This window comes from Phalacrocorax aristotelis, chromosome 1 (genome assembly GCF_949628215.1).
Source record: "Phalacrocorax aristotelis chromosome 1, bGulAri2.1, whole genome shotgun sequence".
NCBI classification, from domain to species: Eukaryota; Metazoa; Chordata; class Aves; order Suliformes; family Phalacrocoracidae; genus Phalacrocorax; species Phalacrocorax aristotelis.
Window position 1 is genome coordinate 110,804,652 of NC_134276.1, and position 26,998 is coordinate 110,831,649.

At 39.9% G+C, this 26,998-nt stretch overlaps 1 protein-coding gene across 3 annotated transcripts in view; it reads left to right on the top strand.

The window, feature by feature from the left end:
• The window catches only part of SAMSN1 (SAM domain, SH3 domain and nuclear localization signals 1), a 277,097-nt gene that overhangs the window by 233,489 nt on the left and 16,610 nt on the right, over positions 1 to 26,998 (top strand). Inside the window, exons 1-3 of one of the 3 annotated variants that reach the window (XM_075101883.1) lie at positions 7,982 to 8,208; positions 25,046 to 25,117; positions 25,700 to 25,855. In XM_075101883.1, coding sequence (XP_074957984.1) covers positions 8,152 to 8,208; positions 25,046 to 25,117; positions 25,700 to 25,855 — 285 coding nt within the window. In that variant the 5' untranslated portion in view covers positions 7,982 to 8,151. Of the gene's footprint in view, positions 1 to 7,981; positions 8,209 to 21,766; positions 21,888 to 25,045; positions 25,118 to 25,699; positions 25,856 to 26,998 lie in introns of those variants that run through there. The other 2 variants (XM_075101893.1, XM_075101871.1) reach the window with 2 other exon arrangements.

Sequence of the window (26,998 nt, forward strand, 5' to 3'; positions counted from 1 at the left end):
GTCTGCAAGCCTTGAAGTCAAACTCCCAAAACTTTGCTTGTAGCAGTGTTATTATACATAACCACGGGGTCAAAAACTGAGGATTACTTGCAGTCAATGATCAGCTGCAAAGTAAATAAGTTTTAACACAATTTGTTAGCATTTCACTGAACTATAATGACAAATAAATCCTTATTCTAGTTCTTCATAGCAGCATAGCTTACTTAACTCTGTGGATCATGATCCAGTGATTAAGGATGTAGATAATACAGATTCAATTCCCTGCACTTCTGCAGACCTCTTGTGTGATATTAGACAAATCACTTAACTTGTCTGCCTCAGGCTTCATTTGCAAAATGGGAATAGTATGTTATTTTAAACATCAGACAGTTGTTGCATGGGCAAGAATACACATACTAACTTGTGCACCAGAAGGGCAGGAGTTGAAACAGTTTATTTGCAGGCTCTGACACCTCCATCCAGATGCATCGTTTGCACTGAATGAGACAGACATTCAGCAGAGAAAAAGTGGTAAATATTAAAGCTACATTATGAAGCATACATGCATGGGGTAAGATCCAGGTATCACAGGTAGCATTAGTTTTGCCTTCCCTTGCATTCAAAACTTTGCTTTCGTAAGCTAATGAGTTTGTGTGTGTATGGTACCCGAGGGTGTTATTTTTTAACGGTTTAGGTATTATTATTTAGGTTTATAGGGGTGTTCGAACCCAAAGACGTTTCAAAGATTTTTGTGAACTTTCACCTCCCAAATTAGAGGAGCATAATATAAATCTTTCAACCATTTGTACATATAGTTAAAAAATTACTTGGTGTAAACTAACAGGCCTATCTCTAGCTTTCAGAGTTTTGCTGCTCCTGGAGTGAGTCCTCTCCAGTTTGCTGTCTACAGCTCAGCAGAACTTGTAGCAGATCACGTTGCTCTTGGAGGGAAAAATTTTATTGTCTTTTCATCAACCTCTGTTTTCCATGGCAGCAGCAAGGCAAAAGAGACAGAAAACACAGAAGGTAATATAGGTGAAACAAGTAAAAAGGATCAGATAGGTGAGAGTAACAGGTAAAAAAAGACTCTCTAGAGAAGTGATATGCAACAAGTGAGTCAAAAGCTCATATGCTTTGTGGGGAAGTGAGAGGGGAAGGAGTTTGATAATACAATGAAAAAAGATCAAAATTGATGGAGGGAATCCTGAAGAAATGTGGGGTGTCTGCGAAAAGGCAAAGCATCCATATCTCTTTCCACAGAGCATAGTTTCAGACAGCCTACTGAATAACGTGACAGTCCCTCTGAGTGCTTTTAGCCCACAGCCTGAGATAAAGCATGTTATCCTAAATCCTTAATGAAATAATTCATGTGACTGTGCTTCACTTCATCTTGGTGATGGGCTGAGAGCACGTTCCCACCCTGTTAGTGAGGCTCAGATGACCTGGGGCAATTTACTCAATTGTGATGGTTCAGCCCCGGGCTGAAGTGTCCGATGGAGCCCCAAGTAAGGCAAGCAGGGCACTAATCATGACCAGCACAGGGTACAGCAGTCACCTGGTCAGTCATCCCTAGTGAGGGACTTGGTGCCAAAATCCAGCAGGAAATGTCCCTCCTCTTCTTTATAGGGGAGTTCAGCGGGGCAGAAGCTTGCCCACCCTCTGTCACTCCTGCAGCAGAGCAAGTGGCTGATGGATTGGGGTAAACACCTATATGTGCCAGATGTACAGAGAAGGAGCCAGACCTCCCTGCAGTGAGGTTCAGGAAGTGAGCATGAGAGCAAATCAACCGCTCGTCTCATTCCCAGTGTGTGTGATTTGGCAGGTCTGCTGATGGAGCTAGCCTGACCCACGTTCTGCTTGATTTTGAAGGTATTGCCATTAATGTTAGCACCTGAATCAAGTGTTGCAACAGATAAGCCCAGAGCCCTGGTACAGAGTGTTTTAAGAAAAGAAAATTGAATGTAAATAATATGTAACTAATCATCTATTCTTGATGATGAAGCATTTTTGTGTTCCCGCTAGCTATCTATCAGGTATCATACCAGTTAGACGGGTAGAAAGAAAGTGTTAAAACCAACTACAAATAAAGCCATCTTGTCCCTCTCTGTCCCTTCCAAATTTTTATTTTCACCCACTTGAAACCATGTTCAACAAGAAAGGAAGAATAGCATTTTACTCTAGCAGCAAAATCAAATTGAAGCCCTGCAAGTGAATATGCGCTGTACCATACTTTATTCCTTTTCATGTTAGCATTTGCACGGCAGTCCTAAGGCTGTGGTGGCACAGTGACTTGACACACTGACATCGGTGAAGAAATTCAGCAGGAGATTTTTACTGGTAAAAGATGGCTCAAACTACAAAGAGTTTCCTGACAGCAGGCTGTGCATTAGAGTTAATCAGAATTTACTTTTGTTGATCTTGATTATAATCAGAGATAGGGAGACGGACATCAGGTATGTACCTTAAAAAATATCCCCTGAAGCAGTGTCAGTACTTGTGCATTAAGCTGGCCTTCTAGATGTTGAATGAAGCATGTCACATTTTGTGTATGAGATTAAAACAGAGAGCCTACATTTATTTTTATATCAGTTCCCTTTATTGAAAATCTTGTATTTGGGTTTTCTGAGTAGATGTGCAAGGCAACTGTCACTCTTTATCTGTAAATGTATTTCTGGCAGTCTGAGCTTCAGCTGGATAACTACAAAACAGTCATACAAACCTGTAAATTACGTGGGATAAAATGCCCTTCTAGCTCCTTAGTAATTGCAGTGTTCACTAACAGAATCCACTGAGATGTTCTAGGCATGAACATCACGATGTTCTTTAACATTCACTCTGAGAAACAGTGTGCTGTTCACTTACATGCCTGAACCCACAGCGGCATCGTCCTACCAGTTACTTTCTGTTATTCATCACAGGCAGTAAAGGGTATTCTGCTTACAATAAATTGTACAGGAAAACCACCAGTGACGCATATACTTCTGTTGGAAATTATTACACAGATGTTGGATAAGCCTGTGGCTGTGTTTTACAAGACACCAACTTTGCTGACTTTGAGTTTTCCCAACCGGAACACCTAGAAGATATAGATACAACTTTGGCTCTTACTCTTCAAGGTAATAGGAAAGGGATTTGTTCAATAGGTGAAAGCCAATCTCCTTGAGAATCCTTCTGTCACAATAGCATAGATTTTTATTAGCCTTAGTGCTAACCTGACATAGCGTAGGTATGACTGATCTGTTCATCTACTGCTAATACAAGAGAATGTGTTCGGATCAAAGTTTGCGATAAGTTCTTGGTACTTCATTTTCCCTTTAGGTCAGGTGGTGTTGGGAGCATGCCAAGGACACAGTCTGAGGGCCTGGCAATGAGATGCTTTTTCTTGCTCACAGAATAGAAACTGCTTTTTGTACCAGATAAATCTTTAAATTCAGTAGGAGCTCTGGTAGTGATGCTCTATAGCCTGCTCTATAGTCCCTGCCATATTTCTTTGTGACTTCATCAACCTTAGTGGCAAAGGATTAGCATAAGAGAAGGAAGAATCACAAAAACATTTTTCAGGAAGAGAAGGAAGCCCAGTAGTCTGAGAGAGGCCAAATTCACAATTCCTGGGACTTGGCATGATGAGGGTATTCTTGCTGCTCTGCAGTTGCTTAAACAAACTTAGACTTTTGTTGGTCCCTCATGCAGTTTCAGTTTAGATGTGTGACATTTAAAAATCCCCCCGCAATGTAAATTACACAGCAAAGATCACAATTTTGAAGATAACTTCAGATGTCAGTTTTTAGCTTTGCTGAATAGCCAGTTTCTGCAGGCTTCATAAGAAATATACGTTGTACAGTATAGGAGTCTTCTTGATATAGTATCAACCCTCTGCCAAAACAAGGATGTAAGCTTAAAATATTCTTTAATCCTTCTTGTGTCTTGAAGACCCTGAATTTCTGCAGCTACTTCTTTTTTTTATTCCTGATCAAAAGCACATAGGAGCCTATTCAACAGGAAATTACATGCCCAGTTGCATGAAGCCCCTAAGCATTTTGGACTAATTTTCAGTGCTAAGTTCTGGATGCTCACAGTGATGAGTTTGCAGTGAGTGTGGGAGTTTCAAAGATGGGGCCTTAAGCATCCAGCTCTATTCCCCAGCAACCCAATGGAAAATCACAGCCTCAGTTTTTGGAGTTAAAATTAAAAGTGAATGTTTAGTTTAAATAGCTATAAAGACAGCCCAGCCCAGCCTGCAAAATCTGGCTTCTTTCATGGGTTCTTGGCAGGGGAGGGAGGACTTAACTTCACTTTTTCACACTTGTTCCTTTTAGTTTCTGTAGTCTTTGCTGTGGTAGTTGACGGAGAGAGCTCTGCTGAGGAGTAAGTGACTGTAACTGTGGCTGGCCCTTGCTCAGATTAGACCAGGAGAGGGAAGTATCTAGCTATGTTCTGGCCCATAATTAATACATATGAGGAAATTGTGTTCTGCTCATGAACATTCCTTGAGGAAATAAAGATTAAATTTGTTAAGTAAATTATTCACTGCAAATTATTCACTCAGCTCCACTTGCTATTCTGAGATTTCTGCAATATCTAAGGGAGCTAGATCATGCAGGGAGCGGCATGGCCACAAAAGCAGAGGCCGAAGGCATGATTCCTTTCTTGTACAAAATACAAGTCTTATTTTAATTAAAATAAACAGATTAACACACTCTGGAATTGTTTAGCATTAGGGAAAGCAACGTACAGCCCCAAGGTATCTCTGAGTCCCCGGTTAAACTTGGACCAGATTTGTCTGACAGACAATGAAAGACGAGTTGCTAATATGAAAAAAGTCTCGTTCATTTGCTTTTTGACAGGTCCCCGGTGTGCTAAACCCTTCAATCTACTTTGCTCTGTACTTTTTAGTTTTATCAGAATAATCAGGTATTGAAAGGATAAGTTTACACTTGCAGTTTAGACTGGAAGTGATCTCTCCTTTTAGGGCAAGGTAACTGGATGGAGCCACTGAGGGGATATGGCACTGTTGCGGCACTTGATATCGTGTGGGAGGGAGGCACATAAAGCACTTGAATATCCAGGACCATTCATCATGGTCTATTCATTAAAACTGAATAATGATAATAATAAGCTATAAGGTATGTTGCTTTTTAGAAATATAATGACAGTGGAAATCATTCTCATGGGGTCATCTTAATTATTTTTAAGTGGATAGCCTTTTTCCCAATAGGACTTCCCAGAGAGAAAAGTGACATTGCCTGGGTATTTCAAGATGGAGGAGTCAATCCAAGCCCCATACAATTCACCTGAAAAACTTCTATTGATTTCACTGGGGCTTGAATCAGGTTCAAAGACCAGCAAGGAAATGGCATAAGTTACCTGCAGTCATGTCCTACAGAAAACTGACTATGAGAATTTTGCTTTTAATTTTACATATTCATTGCCCTTTGAAAAATTAGCTTCAAACGCAGAAGATATAACCACCAAGCTTATTACTAGTTTTTAACTCAAAAGAACTCCTTTTGAAATTTATTGGTTAACTAAATTAAATTAACTTAATGTTATATATGTTTGATTTTCTTCACTTTGTTACTTTTTAAAACTAGTGTGGGTCAGCCTTCCAAGGGCAAGAACATAATCAGGTCAGCTCTCAAGCTGCTATAATTTTTCTGATATGTGGATGAGGAAAGGAAATAGATATGGGTGGGTACTATATCTCTTGAAATGGCCTCTTTCTTCCTGTTTAACAATAAATATTCTACAGAAAGGAAGCTCATATATTACTCTTCAGATGAGTTCCCATTTTATTAATCTTGAAGATTTTAACAGGGGCCTGAGACAGGAAATCACAGTCTAATGATCAGCAGAGTCTGATCTAATCCTCACATTTGGATCAGATTAAAAAGAAAAACAATATACTGCAATGTACCTCTATGTAGATAAATAATCAGGTTTAATTACTATTAAAAATACATACAGCTTTTATAAAACCATATGGCCATACTGAATTACTAAGGCTGATTAAATATCCATGGTAAAACCTCCTTATGGTTAGCCACTTAAATGGACTTTTCAGGTGTTGTTATCAGATATGTGAAAGAAATGTGTCTCAGAGTTCACGATTATTATTATTAAGAATTGATTATTAATGATATCAATTATTATGAGCTCTGGTGGATATGTTATTATTAATAATAGCAATAATAAATTCAATTCTGTTCTAGATGAATGTCGTTCTGATTAAAATGTGAAGTGAAACGTCTTAGTTAATGGGTTGAGGTTCAACACGTACTCCACTGCAATCCAATAACCTAGAGAACAGTCTTGCACAATATTTGGCAGAATTTCAGCACCTTAACCCCAGTTCCTCCTCCTTTTCTTACCAAGATGGTTCTTAGAAGGTCTGGAAAGGAAAAGCTTATTATACCGTTAGCATATAATAATTACTCTTTAATCAGTCTCAGTCCATTCAGTTGCCTATCCAACAGAATCCAAGGTGGCCTCCAAAACGTTTCTTAAACATTTAAATAGAAGTCCAAATAGCAAACTGAAATGGGAATTCATCTGATGAGCAGTGTCTTATCCCTCCCTGGAGTATTCATATGATAGAGGAGGAAGAGAGCAATTCAGCCAAGAGACTACCTGCCTATGTAGCATTGTCTCCTCACAGATGCTTCAAAAAGTTAGAAGTGTTTACGTGACTGAGAAAGGCAATTCTAAGAAATAAGACCCATGCATTTCTTACCAGCTTTCAACCATCAGTTCTTTTGGTTTTCAGTTTGGATGGTTTCTTTTTTTAGGTTTCCTTGAGATTTGAGTTCAGCCATATTAAAAGAATGACAAAGAGAAAGGAAGGTCTGTGCACTGAGTATTTGGATTGACAAGGACTTCTGAATTTTTATTTGGTGCAAGAGACCTCCATAATGACTTGCTCTTTTAAAAGAGCTTTTATCTATGCAAAACATATAAGTAAAAGTTGCTTAAAATAGACTTGCTTGGAAAAAAGTCTGAAAAAGTGTAATCAAAATTTTGAAAAATAAAAAAATTTACCAAAGTTTTTTCTTGACACTCGTGAACATTTTTCCTGCAACTTACTTAGAAATAGGTTTATTTTTCATTTGTAGTAATGCTAAATTAAGATTTAATTGAAGCTCTGTGGGTGGCCCAAAAGTTTGGGGTTTGAAACTGAGAATTCGCCTTCATCATTCAGCAAAACATTGGGAATTTTTCATGGTTTCAGGTTGTGTGGCCTATGATTCACAACAAATAAGTTTTACTTAAAATACTCAAGACGTTTGTTTGTTTGACTTTGGCAAATAATATCAAGAAAAATGAAGCAGAAATTCAAAGCTGTCTTAATACCTCCACTTTTATTTGGCCTCTGGGCTGTTTGTCAAGAGGGTATAAAGGACCTCTGCTGTTCTCCTCTGTCTCCTTGTTGTAAGCCTTCTGTTAGACTTGCTTTTTCTCCCTGTGACTTTGTCACCAAATCAAGGACAACAGAGGACTGAAAAGTGCTGTTTCAGGGAGTCCAAATTCTGTGATGAATGGCGAAAGATTATTCCACCATGCAAAAGAAAAAGATGGCTTTAGAAAACCTCTCTTGTCTGCCAGTGACCTTCAATCTCATTGCTTTTAGTGCATTACTGTAGAGCTAAGAGAGAATGGGAGGCCTTAGGGACCAGCTAGACCATATACCACAGTGCAGTGCGAATCTGCCGGGGGATAATATACCTTGGTCCTCTGAACAGCTGCATACCTTCTTCACATTTGAGTCCCAGCAGAAGCTGAAATGAAGGGTGCAGTTAGTGCCACAAGGCTGACTGAGGAAAAATGAGAAAGGAAAAGAGGATGATTTCCTTGAGGTTGTTCAAAATATTGCTGAGGCCTGACAGTGACATAGAAGGCGATTAGTCTTACGGTATTTCTCACTCTGAACCCTTTCCTCATTTTCAGCGTAGTGCACCTCTTTCTTTCCCCCGTCACTTCCTCCCCTCCTTCTTCACTCCCTCACAAACAAAGATTTCAGCTCGCTCACCCATGCCACAAAGCAGCTGCGTGAAGTCACATCCTGATAGAATAAGGAACTGAGTAACTGATGTACGCTTGGGCAGTACGCTTTGCTGTACTTAGTTTGGTTACAAGCTGGTAGCATTTGCACCTCAGCTGGATAAACCTGAATTTAAAATGTTGAAGAGAAAACCATCTAATGTGTCTGATAAGGAGAAAAGTCAAAAGCCAAAGGTAAGAATGTTTAATTTTTATTGTCAGTGAATAATGACAGGAATTCTTAACAATTTTTAAAGGGAGGATTTCCTTTTAAATCCTAGCTTCGGGATTTCTTGGTGGGCTAGCAAATGCCTTAGTGGTATAACCTAAGAAATCTGTTTGTATATACTCACTTTATAAAAGTAATGATCCAATTCAAGTGATCATCATTGTGAAGCTGCTATAGCTGTGCTAAAGAGTCTTGGTACTGTACTTTGTCTATTGTTATATGCTCTGCATCAGTCTTTTAACAGAGGGGCTCACAAAAATCCCCCTCTCCCTTTCATCTATGATAAACAGATGACATCCCACAAAAGAGTGTGAGAATCAGTAAGGAACTAGAAAAGCTATTACATTTGTTCCTTATTTTAATAAATTTGCTTCTGCATCATCGTAACCAAAGGAGAAGGTACTTGGCAATCAGTGTTTGTCATCTTCACTTCTCTGGTTTTTATTATACTTTCAGCCTGAAATAAATAGTCTGAATAAATTGATAATATGCTACACTGGACACTTTCCAAAATCTGGAATTGCAAGAAAGTAAGTGAGACTTTTGCAGGATACATAAGGATGTGTTCTGTGCTAGAAATTTATTTTCAGTCTCTGGACTGGACGCAGAATGACTTTTGCAAGTATATTGTAAGCCTGAAGAGAAATGGCTACTGCTAGAACTGAGAGCATCAGTATCTGTTTTTAATTCAGTTTCCCAGTGGTGAAAATTTAAATAAGAGAATACAAAAGCCCGTTAGGATAGTTCTGCTCTCAGTAACTCACTGTCTCCTAGTTTACAGACCCATCGTCTCTTTGTTTGGGAATACACCTCACTTTGTGATTTCTGGGCCTTAAATATAATTGCAGATGCTATTTCAGCAGGAATGTCTTCTGGTTTTACTCAGCATTGGCTTTTGTGTATTGCACTACCATACTGTTTTTTAAAGACAGGTCAGAAGTAAAATTAATATCTTATTATTCTATAGGTTAAGGAAGAAATGACCATGACAGGCACTGTGGATGCGCTTTGTTTTCCTATCTGTTAAATAATTTCAAAAGCAAGTTTTGGTCACTCTCTTCTTCCAGCATAATACATGCCTGAACAACAGCCTGATTCTTTAAATTTTTTTTCCACACAGTTAGTTATTTATTCCTGAGTGCACTCCATGCTATTAAAATGCTGGCATTGTGGCTTCTCAAAAAAAAACAAAAAAAAAATCACCGTCATGGATTTGATTCACCATATGGGTAAAGCAGGGATAAAGAGAGTCTAACCACTTGGCTGAGTGTCAAACCTGCTGACTTTGCTGTGCTGACTTTGTTGTACTGTAAATGTTTACAAAAATGGAAAGGTCTTGGTGAAGTGGCTCAGGATGTCTTTCTGCCTCAGTGGTGTGCTTTGAAACACTTCAACTACTGTAGTCCCACTTCTGCACAGAATTGTGTAAAACTTCCACGGTGAGAATGTGTTTGCTGAATGTGCTATTCACAAAAAGGGCACGGGAGGAAACAGCCCCACAGTGCATGGTATGGAAATCTTAGTTTGTTTTAGCACGTTTTGAAACATGCTCTGTGGAAGCAGCGCAAACACTGAAGTTGCTTAATACTGAATTGGGCAACATGGGACGCAGGTCCTTACCTCCCGACAGAAGTTACAGGATTTCACAAGTGACTTCCCAGGATCACTTCCTGGCCGCCCCTGCTCTGCACAGGCAACATTTGGTACCTCCTCATACTCGCAGGGCAAGATGCCATTGTCACTGTGAAGGTCTTGTGCTACCTCACCTTGCCTTTAGGCAGCTTAGATGTCCCAGTGTCTCCAACACATCTGTATGGGGCTGAGACAAGAGCTATGGGAGACCCATAAGGTCTGGAGTGTTCAGTGAAAATCAGGTTTGCTACCTTAGGCCCTCAAAGAGGACCCCAAAAAGATCTTTTTAGGTAACCGAATCTTATCCATAGTGACCAGTTGTCTTTATCACAGTTGGATGAACTTCTGTACATTAATTCAAGTTTTTCACCAGGATTTTCTCTTTAAGCCTTTTGCTTCTATTGCTTTCTAATGTGGAGAATATCAGCATCCGGTTATACTTTTTGACAAAGGTGAAGGAATACCATGCTTAATATTGAAGAAATTCAACCAATTGAAGGGCTAGGCTTTCTATTTCAAGCCTGTCTAATCTAACCTATCCGTCTATCCAGGACCTTAAATGACTTTCTATCACAACAGAGCCTGTGCACCTCCCATCAGGGCATCCACCGAGAGGCAGCTCTCTCTCAGCGCTTCCTTTCAGTCCTCATCTGCCCCTTTCTTTTCCGTCAGATGAGGCATGGCTCGGTTTACACGGCATAGCTGTTCTGAGCTGCAGTGTTATTTGTAGGCAGGTGAGGTCAAACAAACAGCATCTTGCACCTAGCCCTGAGTCTTGTGGTCATGCTGACAGCCGGAGTCAGCCAAGCTCCGACCGCTCACTGCAGGGTGAGCATGTGTCTCCTGCATTGCTGGAGTTTTAGCGGCAGAGCAGGAAAGTACTGTAGCAAGTAGGGGAAAGGATGCTTTTACTGGGTGTATTTCAGCTAGGAGTTTGTGCAGTCTGTCCCACCAGCATTTAGAGACCTGGGGAAGAAGAGAGCAGTTGACTTAGAGGGTGAAACAAAGACCCCTAAAACCACCTGGATTTTAGCCTCTTTGGCCCTTATGATGTTACAGATGTCAGTGTCTCTGGGGAGTGCCATGAAGCACATTTAGAAAGATGGTAAGAAAAAACATTCTAAGAAATTATCCAGGATCTAGTCTTCTCTTTTTCATATGCTTCAGGCAGCACCATATCCTGGCACCATACAAATAAAACACCACTAAAGCATTTTGCAGCTACTCCGCATTCCACTTTGCACTGTTTTACACATTTGACCAGGTGCAAATAATCTGTAAAACATCCCCGCATTGTCTTGCCCACTTCAAGGGATGAAATGTGCTGGGTAGAGCCTATTTCTTTCTCTCAAATTCCTACGGACATAGCAAACTCGAGAACTGCCTGATGATTCTTGGCTTTACTTCAAGCTGAAGCAAAGACTACTTTGTGCCACTTCTTTCTGACTTGACTGAAGAAAGTCTTGTGTCATTATTCTACATGACAGTTGATCTATGTTTATGCTAAAGGTTTGAGACGTTTCTCTTTCCTTATTCTGCTTCCAAATGCGCTTGGTGCTTGAAACTCAGCTTACTTCTGGTGTGTAAGACAATTCAGGGTCAATGCATGTGCATTTTGTTTAGGCAAAAATATGTCCAAGCTTCTAATTAAATCAATATTTGTTTACTTAGGTGATAATCTATTATTTATTTTCAGGGTTATGAGAAAAAAGTGGTAAATCCAATGGGAGGAAATATTTTAATGTGCAACTTTGTTTCCTAGTACTATTTCATACCAATAATTTTCCTTTTTATAAGCTTTAAATGAAACCCTGCCTCCACAGAAATCAATGCATATTTTTTCCATAGACTTGAGGCCAGGATCTCCCCTTTTTATAAATTATTCACAGAAAGCCTGATCCTGATTCTGATAACACTTAAAAAAATAAATTAGCTGTGATCCCATTGATTTCAATGGGATTTGTCACCTGAGTAAGGTTTATTGCTTGACTAAGTGTTTGGAGCCTGTAGTGCAGACAGATGCTATAAGCAAGTTTTGTAGTGCTGCCTTTTTCTTAGATGGTGGCTTCTGACTCTCCAATGGGGAATATTTATTAAAGAAAATAAAACAGAAAATAAGTACAGCAAGCCTAAACACAAAAAATAATTCAAAACATGATTAGATCTTCTGCAGGACAAGATCTGCAGTGCAGAAATTGCTCAGTGTTAATGAATATTAACTAGGATTTATCCTTGAGTGAGGAAAGCTGAGGTTTTTAATTTTATTTCAAAGGTAAAGACTGGTAGAGTTCTGGAAACAGCAAGTTTTATATTCTTCCCCCCCCCCCCCCCCGAAATTTTGAGTGCATAATAAATGAGCCACTGCTAATGTCACAGATGCTAATTTTCACAACCATGACTGAAGTGATGTTCGTTTCCATTTGCATTTCATTCTAACAATGATGAGAGGTGATGAGTTGATGATAAGCTGTTTTCACCGAACTGCCCGCTGTGCAAATTTATGCTTATAGGCAAAGATGACACATAGTTCTGTCATTAAAGGTCTTTACTGCATTTGCTCTTGAAGAAAGACTGTTTGTCAAAATCCATTTGAACTCTGTTAAATAAGCAGAAATGGATGACAACATCTGGGTAGCACTTTTAAGAATCTGGTTTATAGTGGAAATACCTGTGGGCCTTTATCAGGGGGGGCTCAGAGAAAGAAAAAATTATACTTTTAATAACCAAGTATGTGTAGATGGGGAAAAAACGGATTGCAGGTAACACTTCAGAAGGTGTTTCCTGTCTCCCCCAGGCTTCATAAAAAACTAGAACAAGGTTAGAGTTAACCTTGGGTGTGAGTGGAAGGCTCTACAAACATATTATTGCTCCTCTTACCTCTGGTATTTTTTCCTCATTTATATTATCATCCTTCTTTGAATGGCAGCAAACTTTTTTTTTTCAACAGCAGTTTCAAAAAGTTGTTCATGTCTTAACGTATATGTTAGCATATCTCTTGTGGTAAGGTCTTGAAATTTGAGGAATTTTGTTTTCTCACCAGAAAGTAAGGGTCCTGGGTCTTTGTGGGGAAAGAACAGCTATCTCTCTCCTGTCCCTGCCAGGAGGCTAATTGGGATATTCAGACCCTGCATTTTGACGTTCAGATCAACACACAGGCTTGTTGAGGGCTCACACATCTCTAGACTAGCTTGTGTGCCAAAGGAAAAAATGACATCTGTGGCCTGGTCCAGTCCTGGCCTCTTTTGTGTGTTTTTTGAGTATAGCACCTTTTAAGTTTTGACCAAATTTGTGGAAAACTCAGGTAATTTCTTATTTCGTCCCTGTCTTCCCTTCTCTAGCCAGGCTGAAGTCCTTAATAGCAGAATATTTTAAAGAAAGTGAGAGCAAATTTCCTGAAGGGAATATTTTCTTATTAATATTAATTTTGCTTGGAGTAACAAACCTAGTTTGGGTCTTCGTTTGTTTTCCTAAGCAAGCAAGAGCATTTAAAGATGAACCACCTTCTCTGGCCATTTTTAGAAACAGGACAATCAAACACATAATTTATAATTACTCTCTGATAAGTACTGTAGCACAACTACCAAGGTGGCATAAATCAGCATTAGTTACCTTTAAATTCCTTAATTAGCTTTGTAGAGCAGATGACTTCAATATTGTTTCTAAGAAACCCAAAATACCTCAAATTGAACATTGGCCAGGATACCTGACACTGCTGGAAAAAAAGCAGTAACTGTGTACAGGCAGAACAGGCAGAGGATGTGGCCTACAGTTTTCTGTAGGTTTCAGCACTCTTCTAGTAATCTGTGTCATAGCATAAAGCCAGACAGAAGTCATTATAAAGCCATCACTGGCCAGCTGGTAAAAGCAATTTGTGGGTGGCTACAAACATGTTAGCCAGAAGACTCAACCCCTTGATGTGTGGGCAGAAACCCCAGGCAATACCTATTGCAGAGAAGGAAAATAAAAAGTCTTCTGGGCCTCTGTAATCACAATATCCCTTAACCCTTATATTCTGAAAGCTTGCAACAGACAGCAGAGTTATTTCAGTTCTTAGAAACTGTTATACTCTTCCACAAATTAGCAACATCAGTGTTTTTGCTCTAGACATTTTGCTGCTTGGCACAGATTACAAACGCTCTGAACATTTAGTAAGTCACAAGTCCTTTAAACCATCCTAATAGAAAACTTAGTTTTGTACACCAGGTGAAAGCATGTGTGTGCACGTATGTTGATATTCCACAGGAAGTTGAATGACCACCTGCTTTTTCCCCCAAGTGAAATCTCTCTTGTATATCTGCTTGCTCTTACTTTTCTAGCTTTTTATATCTTATTCCACTTGGAGTGCACTCAAGAGCATGTTCTTACTTTTTTTGTTCTTCCCAAACTTCCAGCCTAGGGAAAAGTCTGGAGATCTTTAACTGCTTCAGGGAAGCTACTTCTTTGACTATACATATTCTACACCATACTGCCACTTTTTTTCCCATACCTCTTTGGTTTATTCCATGGATACACAAGAAAGCTGGATAACAACTGTACACAGTCTTCAGGCTGCTTCGCTGCCAGTCGTAACATCTACTGGCATCTTTCTGGTAAGCTGAATGTCAACAGCAAAGGGACTGCCATTTCTAACCATCACCCAGCACTGACATGACAAGAAGCTTTCTTTCAGAAAAACATCTAGTGATCCACCCAATGTTTTGCACTATTATGTCTTCTGGATGACGTTTTAGTCACTTTCCTACCCTTTTATGTCTTCATCTCTTTTGTAATCTTCACAAGAAGAACCAAGTAACCTCACACTCCTGTCCTTGATTTCCATGGGATACTGAATGGTTACTTCCTTGAGAACCATAGTTCCTCTACGTGGTCATGTTGACCTCATTCAGAAGGTGTCGTAGATTTGCTGTTCTTTCAGGTATGTTGAAAGGCAAGTGAGATACAGAGCTACTGGAATTCTGAAGTACTTAGTTTTAGGTTTTTCTGCAGGGTTTTTCATGGCTTCTTCAGGGAGAAGAGAAGCAGTATACAAGTGCTGTTCAACCAGAAAGCATGGAAAAGCTATGGCACGGTTTAATGTCTTCACTTTACCATTATGTTTGAGATAGAGATGGACCTTTGTCACTGACAGCCTGCAGTCGTGAGATAAAGAAATCAGCTTCACTTAGCAACAGCACAGCCAAAAGCAGATGTGTGAAGATGAGATGACAAAGTGACTGAGACAGCTGAATGAGCTCATGCAGCTTGACTCTCTGCTGCCTTCACCTGTGCAAAGTAGATGCTGAGCTTTACCACTCTTGAGCTGCTTTCACTCGCCACAGCTGTGCTGTCTTTCTCATATGCTTCTGTCTGTCTGCCCCCTTTTTAAGTTCAGATGTGAAGTCCAAAAACCACCTCACACAGCTGGGAAGGGGACATGGTTCACTGATGGATGAGCAGCTCAGAGCCCTTGTAGAGGATGCATGTGATGATGCTAGGTTAGGCAGTCAGCTATAGTCATCACAAGTATATGGCAGGGCTCTTCGATATTGTCTTTTGGGGTGTTTCCATTATTTCCTTTCTGTCTCTATAATGGAGCTTATATTCATTTGATTAATGCCTCTTGGTAATTGTGTCTACGTGGGTAAAATATCTGAAAATTGTGTGTTTGGGATTTTTGTTAATATGTGAGGGAATGGGAAGAACAGACATGTTCCTACCTATTCATGAAAGCTTAAAACCTTGTAGCTGGTACAATCCCCTTTGCAATGAAAGGCCAGATTTGAGTAGGATTTGGAGTATGGCCTTGAATTTGGGCTTCACATAACACCTCAAAGCTCTCACTGCTCTCAGTGCCTTGGTAGCGTCATCTCATTGGTGAGTCTCTCAACTACGCATGGTTTTCATGGAGGTTGCAAGAGCAAGGGAGGGGTGAAAAGCTTAGTCTCAATTTTGTTGTGAGTCAGAATGAAAACACACTTCAGATGTCTGGTACGTTTGTTTTTTCTGAGATGAAACGGTAGTTTTCCAATGAGCTGTGATTCCAATAAAACCCATGCCACAGAGATAATAGAACCGAGAGAGGGGACATGATGTGCCCATACTGGACTAGTACCACTTGCTGTACCAGGTACTCTCAGTGAGCTATTTATTGTGCTTCTTTCTGGTATAACACCTGGTATGACCTGAACAGAATCAGGATGCTATCTTGTCTTCAGACTAGATTTTTTCCTTAGGATTGCAGTTATAGAACATATGCCACAAAGAAAACCCAGAATTTAACACATCGTAACCTCTGCACTAAGAAGTATTCTTTCACAGTGCTAAATCACTAGGAAACCCTGAGGTGGAAATCCTTCAGCTTCCATACTGGTCCAAAACCAAAAGCTTATTGAATTTATTTTGTAAGTTCAAATTTCCAAGGAGCACATTTTAGATTCCCAGGCATTTGTTGTGCAAGCATGTCCAGTTTTTGAAGCCTGCAAGGCTGCAGTGAGGTGCCATGTGTGCTTTCTTCAACTGGACAATAAGGATAACTTTGGCCCATTGATGGCAATAAGCCAATACCAGAACTCTGCCTTCTGACAAGGGAGGATACATGAATTGGAAAAAATTGGTGCCACTGGTCATCATTTTAAAGGAGTCAAAAGTTAACCACTGTAATGAGTATAGTCTTTTTATGTTTGTTCTGTTTTCTAAGATAAAAATAATGTAAATAATGGGACATATAGATTTGATGAAACACTAAAATTCACAGTGGCTGATGATAGATACTGCACTGAATTTTGCTCCTCTACTATACTGCATCTCCATTAAGGCAATTTCAGCTAATCTCACTATGGATTCATTAATCAAGTGTAGTCTGGATGTCTGAAGGGAGATAATGAGGGGGGAAAAATTGGCCTATTGTTTGGAACTTATTCTTCAGCTAATTAGTTTGTTTATCATGCTCCATAATATTTGTATCCCGATAAATAAGTTCCAGTTGCAATTAGTTATCATAGCAGATGACTAACACATTTTTATCTACTCACAAGTTCAAAATTATTCCACAAATAGATCAATTAACTTACTGTTCTCTTTACATCGCATGCCTTTACAGATTTCCAGCCTTCAGTATCAGTTAACAGTGACACGAAAACAAGTGAACCAGTAGGATTTTAAGATTTTCACCTTTTAGCCAAAGGTGCAAGCACCCATGAAGACAAAGTCCTTAATCCTATATCTTCTTCTCGAAGCACTAACATCCTAAATGCACACTGCAATATCAGCAGTCTCTTAGTGCCTTCCAAAATTTCTCCTCTAAAGAGCCTAAGAAAAGATTTGTTCATTTTTTACTCATTTTTTACTCATTTAAGGTTACATACTGTATATCTGCCCCACATCAAGCTGTCACTAAATTACTTAAAAAAAAAAAAAAAGTTGAGGTTCCAAGAGCCCAGTGGTGTTGGAGATTGCTGAAGATGGGAATGTTTATAAGCTCTGTGATATTAACTGCAGCACTCAACCTCAGGTGACATAAAGCATGCAAAAAAGAACTTTCTGTCAGTTTTATTATTTCTAAAAAGGTTCCCCTTGAAAGAGAAGAGTGACCTTGCTCTGCTGAGCTGACATATGCCACTGAATTAATGGCTAAGCTTTGCTGTAGGGAAGCTTGCAGAAACATTACAACTCCAATGGCTGAGTTTGCTGTGATCATTAATCAGGGGAACCAACATGATGTATCAAACACTCATTTAAAAGTAATAAAAACTAAGTCTCTTTCTCCCCCCTCCCCCAAGTTTCTTAGAATTAGCTTATTGTTGGTCATTACCTGTTGTCAAGGATAAGACTGCAGGACGGCAGTAAAACTTGTATAAGGGTTTTCTGAAGCTTGCTTACTCTTCAGAAAAAGAAACGAGGTTTTGGGACAGTCAGATTTAACCATGACTTAGAGGTTATTTTTTAATCTTGTTTTCCTCTGGAAGGTCATTTCAAGGAACACCTTCCACTGAAAACATGCCTCTCCCTAGCAAGGAATGCAGAAGCTGCCTTTCATTCTCGGTGACTCCCTGGAAGCAGGACCAGCTCCCATGTCACGCATGAACGAAGCATTAAGATAGGCAAGGAGGCTCTCGCTGCCATTGAAATAACCCCTGTAAAGGATCTTGTATGGCTGTGGTACAATAACTGAGTCGCAGAGGCTCTAACCAAAAGACTGTCACACCGGGCAGGAGTATTTTCTGCACATCCCCTGCTGCTCTGCTCCAGGATTGGCAGGCGAGTGTGCTGCAGTTGGCAGCTGTGGCTGCTCTCAGGCTTGCAAAAAGGAACAGCAAAGCCCATGGACGTGCTGTGTCTCCCTGCACTGCTCTGCATGCAGTCTATGTATAGCACAACGAGGCAGTAGGCTCCTTATCGCCGCTCCTGCTCTGGTGTAGGAGCATTCATGGTAATATCATCCCACCTCTGCTGGGGGAGTACGCCGGCTGCCCCACTCCGTGTGTGCTGGACAGGCATGGGGCTCTGAAACTAAGCCCTTGGGGTCTACGTGCTTCTTGGCCCATCTTTGGACATATATGTTTTTGTCCTTGCTTAAAGCCCATTCTGCAAACACGCATGTGAGTAATTTCTCTCACACGAGAAATGCAGCTGCAGCTGCAAAGTCAGGACCTAGGTAACAGACAGCATTAATAAAATCATGCTGTATATGTAAGCAGGGAAAGGACTTTAACTGAGGCAAGGTGATTAATTTTTAAAATATGAGAATTCATCTGCGCATTCATCTGGTTGGGAGAGGAGAAAGTTTCAGAAGAGGAAAGATGTTGGTACTTAAGGGATTAAAGATCAAAGCCTGCAACGCTTACGTGGTGTTTAACCAGTCTTTACTCAGACAGCACTCCCCTTTACTGCAGTCACAGTTCTGTGGAGGGTGGCTTTCCAGGCTTGTCCCTCGATGTTTCTGCCCATGTGTAAATGAAGGGTAAAAAAGGATAACAGGGAGGTAGAAGCACACATCATGCCAAGTCCTTAACTGTCATTTTCATAGCTCCTCTGGGTTTGTCACACATCCTTAACCTTCTTTTAAAGTCATTTTCTTTTCGTCGTTTTGTGTGCCACTGAAAGTCACTTTTAATTAAATGTCATATAAATAATAAAGACTTAATTACATAATTATTGCAAATACCTGTGCGCACACTCCCAGAATTGGACAGACTGCCAGAAGAACACTTGGAGTGACTTTTCTCACTGGGAGCTGAGAGTGGTGTTCAGCAACTGGCCAGGAATGACAGCATTCAAAATTCAGGGTCAATGTGCATTTAAAGGAAGAGGAGTCAGATCCTTCCCCCCCTTGTACATTTTGCAACATTCAGTTGCAAAAAACTTTCTTAGTGTTAAGATGAACTTTTCTTAAATTGCTTCTGTATTTAGTTCCTCACAAACTTGTTTAATCAACACAGCACATTCTTTTGCCAGATGAAATTGCCTTTTTGCTCAGACTTCCTACGTGGCTTGCCTCTTCCTGAGGAAGACTTACAGACTTTGCAAACCATCTCGCCCATTTAACTTCATGACCGTAGCTTCCCCCTTGCTCTCAGCTACGTTGGCACCTGCCCTGCACGAGTTGCCCTTTGAAAGCACTCGAGAAATTAGTTTCTAGTGGAAACTCTGACGTGGGGGCTGGTTATCGGGAACTACGTGCTTTGTGTCAGCATTGGTTCAGGCTTGAGAGACCGAGGCTGGTACCAGATAGCGGTACTGATAAAATAGCCACTCAGTGTTTACTTTGGAGAGTGAAGTTTCTTGACCTGGAGGAGTGTTAAGTACGATTATCTCACTTTTTTATACAGCTTTTCGTTTCCATTCATTTTCCACCATTAAAATTAGGGTGTTTGCTCTGAGTCTTCATGGTGGAAGTTTTGTTCAAAGATCACTTTACTCCCCTCTCTCCCCACCTCCATGAAGTTACGGAATACCAGACTACGATAACAACCAGCCTTTTACAGAGTCATTTTTAAGCCAGTAAAAAATGCTGTTTCAGTAGATTGCCCTATTTGAGTTAGCAAGAACAAGCTGTATCTTTTTTATTGCTTTTGACTGGAGAAGTACAAGGTTTAGGCCATGTTTCGTGTGGGATAGAATGTTATAGCAATAGCTTGGTTAGTGGTCAGAAGTTCTATGTGTGTAACTAATGTGTGAATAGGTCCGGAGGTGATGATATCTTCTCTTTTTTTGCTTCTCTATTACAATTTGGAGAGTTACTGAATCTTGTATGCAAATCCTCTTTCTTTATAGAGAAGTGAGGGGCTTTTTATTGTTGGTTGTTTTTTCCACAAATCATCCCAAAAGCTCAAAATTGCTATCTTGCCTTCTGGGAAAGTAAAGGACAAGCAAGAAGACAAGCTAGCAGAGTGGCAATATTCATCCCTACCTTAGTAACTCTTAATTTCATTCTCAGAGTAGTCTCCTCCTTCTGAAGGCACTAGGAGCATCAGAGAACAGAAGAAATGAATCAAAGCCTGAGCTCCACTTATCTCCATCGATCAAAGCAGCGTGCACAGACTGTCCTCTTGGGAGTTGCTGTGTCTTCTTCCGAGGAGAGAGGGAAGAATACAAGTGTCTGTGGCAGGCAAGAAAATTGGGCAACATGCTGAGCTCCCTTTTATTTACTCCCAGTGACTGCATTTGCCCCTATATAGCTTACGTGGTCTGGGTAGTCTAAGGATGAATGGAAGCTAAAAATGAAAATGCATGAAGGAATTTGAAGAGATTTACTTGTGCGAGAGGGTCAGTACAAAGCCAGTGCATCATGCTGGCCTTAAAAGTTATTTTTAATAGGACTTGAAGCAAAACATAATGGACCAGAATTTCTCACGGCAGGGAACCGGATCTCTGAGCAGTATGAATTGTCCAAAGGAAAATATGAGATGAATATCAGCTATACTGATTATTTAGCCAGATAACTGCTGCCAGTTTTGGCTCAAAGGTTGTCTTTAGACACGGAGAAGCGCTGACTGGTTTATCTTAAGAACTAACTGACTTCTCCTGTGATGTGCCCTACAAGGGAAGAATGTTTTATAACAGAAAGACATGGATCGCAGAACCTCTTTTTGTTGTTGTTTTTCTATTTGTATACCATACCATTTTCTGGGGAAAATGATAGGTTATTTACAGGCAAAACAGATCACCAACTGCAGACTGTGCAAATTAAAATAAACAGCAATTGCATAGCACTTATCCCTTTAAGGTGTTTATTTAAAGTTCCTGGATTTCAGGGAATTGAAAATACAGGAAAAGGTGGAAGAAAGATTTAAAATACTGAAAAATATCTGTGATATTTTCTGTTACACTAATTTGGTATACCAAAGGGGAAGGGATGAAAGTTAATGTGTTGATTTATAGAAATTATTTGATTGGTCCTTGTGTGGGAAAATGAAAGTGTTTGTCCCCTGTCCATGCTTCCATTAGATTTTACTGAACAAATTTGTATTTGCTTAACGTATCCATTGGTAGTTCTTGCATGAATCCAGCCAGAAAAATCACTTAACTTTCTAGGATGCTGAATCCTGGTATCAAAAGTCAATAGCATATTTTCTCCTAGTAGCTTTGCATTTACTTTAAAAGCTTCCCTTCACCTGGAAATAAAGCCTGTGCGTATCTTCACAAAGTAGGTGTTCCCTGACACTAATGCAGTGACTGACACTACTGAAAGTAATAGTCCTGTTCCCTTTGCAGCCCAGAGCTCCTAAATCTGCTTTTTGTTATCAGTGTAATGGGGTTGAATATATTTTTAAAAGGTGGTAGCTATTGATTACTTAATGGAAAAAGTTAGTTTAGAGAATTGCTGAAGCAGCCCTATTTAGTGCTCTTCAGTGCAACGAGACCATTATCTAGAATAGTGGAACTCATCCTGTAACCCTTATTAATATTTAATAGGGATGAAGCAACATTGAAGTACACTACAAAATAGCCCAAGGCTTCTGCACATGTAGGATATAAGGTTGTTTCAAGGGTCGAAAAAGAATAACTGATTTCCCTGTGCTCAGGCTGTTTATAGGTAAGACCAACAATAAACAATGTTTTTCCTCTTGTTCCTTTTAAAGTATTTGCAGCACATCTGCACTTTAATATGCAGTTATTCCTGCTAGACATCTTGAAGTGATTGAATGCAGCAGAAAGGTCAGTGTATGTTTAGAGATCTCTGTGTGAGACTATTTTATACTTTCCCAATATTGCTGTGAATTCCAGCCTCCCTCTTTCTATCCCTTCTGCTCCATGCTGGAGGGCACATTTGGCTGGGTTGACGAGCCAGTGAAAGGTGTTAATCCTGTCTAATAGAACCATAATCCTTGGGGCTGTGTTTTTATATCATACTATTGAGCTAACCTCATGTCACAGGATATTGTTCATCTACTTAATAGGAAAGTCCTTTATGGGAATTTTAGACAAAATTGAAGTGTACAATCCAAATTGTCCTTTTCAATTTCACAGGGTAAAACCAAACAAATACACCACAATGTTTAGCCAACAGAGATATTCTGAGAGATTACAATCAATAAAGACCAGACCTGTGTGATTTTTTTCTTTCTTTTTTTTTTCCCCTTCATGAATAGTAAATGTCATTTTACTTGACCAAAATTATTCAGAAATCTGGGTCAGCTTCTTCAAATAACCTTTGGCTGGAAATATTTTTCAGGTTAGATGTGTCCAGAAATGTAGTGGGGGAAAAAAAAATGATGTTATTTCTTTTTCTCTTAAGCTGCAGTGGTTAGAACATGTACCCAAAATGTGGGTACGTTTTCCTCTTCCGTCTGGCTGTGCTCAGGTCTCTCCCACTGCTATGTCCACATTAATTATTTTTCCTTTGGAGGGGAGGAGCTGGGTAATAAATAAGTATGGAAAAACAGGGAAATGAAACAGCAAGGAGCTTTTCTTTTCAGTTGTGTTCCAGGGGATGCTGATTTTCTTCTTCTCAAATGGAGACTTTAAGACAAAGTATTTGCATACAGTTTCCCGTAGCTTTTCTTTGTCATATTTTTTTTCCTCCTGCAAACGATTTTTAGTGTAAAAGCAACTGTGTGTAAGAGATAAAGGAGCTAATATGGATAGTAATCCTATGATTTATGAGCAGGGACAGAATCAGATGGGGTCCTTCCTGGATGGAAACACCCAGGGGAGGGTTGAGTGTGCACTGCGTAGCTGGTATCATTTAGACGAACTCCTTCCTTAAGATCACAGTTGTGAAGCCTGAATGCTACCTCACCACCCTGTGTGGCATCAGGAACCTGACGCTATTACTGATGAGTCCCACAGAGGACTGACTAGCTGCTGCCAGGAAAGGAGAGCATGAGGAGACAGAGCAGCAACCAGCAGCTTGGCAGCTGTGGGCAGAACAGGTACAGGGATCTATCAGCACTCAGAAACTTGCCAGCAGCTGAAATTGTTACTTAGGTCTCGGCTCAAACAGGTCTTTGGTTTTCCAGCTTTCCAGAGGACGGCACACCTGCATCATTAGTAACCCATCCGCCTGAGCAGGGAAGTTGAGGATGGGTGCAGCAAGAGGGGTGTTCCCTGCTGCACTCACTGTCTGGGCAGCTTTGCTCCTCTTGCCATCACTGAGAGGTTTCTCCTTAGCTTCTCTGGAAGCAGGTTCATGCTGGCATTAAGCAGACAGGCAATGGGAGCGGCTATTAAACCAGTCCTTTTCTCCTCCTTTTTCCTTGCCCAAAGGATGGTCTACCTCAGTTGTCTCTGAGGCTACCTTGTGAAAACTCCTACCTGGCAGAGAAGATTGCAAAGCTGTAATGGTGGAGCAGAGCCAGGAGCTCACAGGCCCTTTCGAGGCTTGTAGTGTCTGGGATGGGAGAGCAAAAGGAGGCAGCTGGAGATGCCAGGGGAAGGGAGCACAATGGGTGCTTTAGAAACCTAGGGGGAGATGATAAGATGGCTTGTGTGGTTTGGGGGGAAGAAAGCAATGGAGAGCAAGGAACTGGTTTGGCTGAAATCACATGGGCAAGGTAAATGCATGAATAAATACAGGAAAACCTGTAACCAGGTGGTCTGAAATCACTTATATGTTTTTCCCTTCCAGAGGGGATTTTGAATACTCAGAAATATGCTGAGATGATATTGCATAGTATGTAATAGTAAACCCTGCTTCAAGAAATCTCATACTGCATTAAAAGACTTCCACTGAGTATGGAAGAGTGAAGAAATTTCAAAAAAGGAGTCATTCTGGATTTAGCTTTGAGTATTGGTGAAGGTATAAAAACAAGCTCTTAAACACACTGTAGAGTTGATAAATGTCCAAATTCTGCTGTTATTAGGGCCACACTTAAAGGGACTGGTCATCAATGCCAATTTTATGCAGTTTGCCACTACGGGCAGTGCAGTGTCAGATAACTCTGCCCGGGCATGCCTGGCAGGTATTTCTGTGTGACCGCTCTTGCAAAAATCTGCTGCACCACTTCCCTCCTTACCATGTCAATTATACACACACAGAAAGGGTGAAAATTAGAAGGAAGTAAAAACAATCCATTCACGGTCTCTTAATGCACAGCTCAGGTGATGCATCCTTTCTTATGTGCTGTGGCACTGGGAAAAATTGTACCCGTGTATGTTTAAAAATCAGATCTTTGAATTGGTGGGTTGGGAAATAAAACACAAGGACCACCTAATTATTCTGTTACTTACTCCCTCCAGAACCTACGCATTTTGGAAAAAAATGTATTCATAATCCTCGGCGGTCCTTGCTGATTCCTGTTGGTAAAGAGCCATAAATAGTCTCCCCAGCTGCAAAAGTAAACTATAAATTGCCACATTTGACGCCACCATAACTGACTCCATAGCTTGTAAAAAATTTATGGAAACACCTTTTTTTCTAAGCTCACAATAGCAATCTTACCTAGAAGTAACTCTTGGATATCTGTGTATAATTAATGTGAAACTGATGTAGAATTCAATCACATCCATGATCTGGTTAGTATTTGAAGCAGTATTGGTTCTCTTATTCATTTTTCTGCCTCTGACTGTACAGTCACAATTTTTTCCCCATATAGTCACCTCCTAGTTTGTTTCTAGCTCGATGTAGCAGTTCATGGTCCATTGATCTGGGAGAATTTTTCACGCAAACAGGTGACTTGACAGTTGTATTTAAGCCTTAATAACAGAACAAACCACCATCAGTGAGTCAAGGTTTGTCTTTCTCTTTCACAGCGCACAAGCAGCTTTGGAAGTTTTGACCGTTTCAGGCATCACTCGATATCAAAGACAGACGACTCAGCTGAGGTCTGTATAACACAGTTTTACTTTCTTCAGTTCGCTTTCCCACGACAGTTATGCAAAAACATTGGGAAACTATTGTGTAAATTTTACACTGGCGAGAACTTTGCTTGTGTACCTGGGTCAGTCTGAGTGATCAAGCCCTTGCCAAAATGCATCACACCTACACTTTGGTACTTTGATGGGAAGATGAGAAACAATTTTTAAAAAAAACAGAAGTGCACTTCAGGTTGTTGCATGCCCAGAGGAACTGGCATGTATATGCAATGACACATTGCATACAATGACACAGATGTGTCATTTTTGTTTTCAAGAACCTGCATAAATCCCCTCTATTCTTGTTTGGATTAATAAACAATAGGAAACAATGTTTTCTGGCATAAAATATATTTTCTTTCTGTCGTTCACGCATAGAGTGGTGTGCTGCAAACCCGTTTAGGAACTCGTCTCCCCAGGAAAATGGCTATGACTGACTTCTGTCATTCTAACTGCATTTCATGTCTTTAATATTTTTCTGTGATTCCTATTCCACTACACTGAATTCCATTTTCATGGTGAGTTGTGGCTTACTTTTTTATTTTGAATCAGATATCTGAGTTGGAGACTATAAGTGACATTGGAGATGCAGGCCAAACTAAAGCAGCAAATAATGGAAGAAGTTTGGGTAAGAAGATGAGAGCCATTTCCCTTACCATGAAGAAAAAGATGGGTAAAAAGTACATCAAGGCACTCTCTGAGGACATGGTAAATACAGCTTAAGAATCTCATGTTTGATGATAATACATGTCAAGCAAAAATGTTATGTGCATTTTTCCTGTTCATGTTTCAATTGTCATCAGTCACGACAATCCATAAAAACATGGTAACACATACTGAATTAAACCAGCTTTAGTATGTACCCTTTCTTTCATGTGCATGTTAATGTACACACACAAGCACATCTACAACTAAAGATCACACAGTAAGGGCCCAACAGAGACACAGGAGTTTTACATCATTGACTTTTGCTTTGTCATTAAGGAGCATTTGTGTAAGCATCACAAAAAAATCTCCTGATATGGATGCAAGGGAGTATCGGATGGACCCCATTTGATACTTAACGTGTACAAAATGCTTCATTAGAATAATTTATCTTTCAGTACAAGAATTATTTTCAAAGTCCATTTTATAGATGTCAGCCAGCATTCTAGAGCACAAGGCATTTGCTGTATCTGCTTTTACCTTATTGAATCTTAGTGAACCTATATAAATTAAATATAAAAAACATGTAATGTTTCACACATTGCAAAACGCTGTTTTCTCAATATGTTGTGTCAGTGAGTTCCAAATTTTAAAAAACATAAGGAAAAAGGACTTTTCATACTAAAAAATCTACCTAGTCTGCATCCTGTCTCACACACGTGTCAACATCAAATAAGTAGGGAAAATAAATAAGAAACTTCACAAGCAGAAAATAGTTTCACAGGATACCTTTAGACAGTTTTTGGAAGTCAATGACAAGGATTCCTATTCCATTAGTTCAGTTTGCATTTTTTGCTAAAAGTGCAATTTAGAGAGGTTGCAATCCATGATTTTTATATTATAACAAAGAAAAATCAGAATTTTGACATTTACCTTCTGCATATTTACAGCAACAATTCACATGACAGAGACTCAATGAATTATCTTGTTGGACACACATGTAGCATAATCTTCATTCCTGCAGGAGATGATGACAAACAATACTGACCCAGTGACTGGCTGATGGGTTATGATGCTGACTGGTGCAACAAGCACTGCCCTTGTTGAAAACCAATATAGTCTTTCATTTCAATGCTATGCCTTATATGTACCTGTATAAGTCTCTACTTCATACATGAGCTATCATCTTTGCTTGACGTCAGCAGC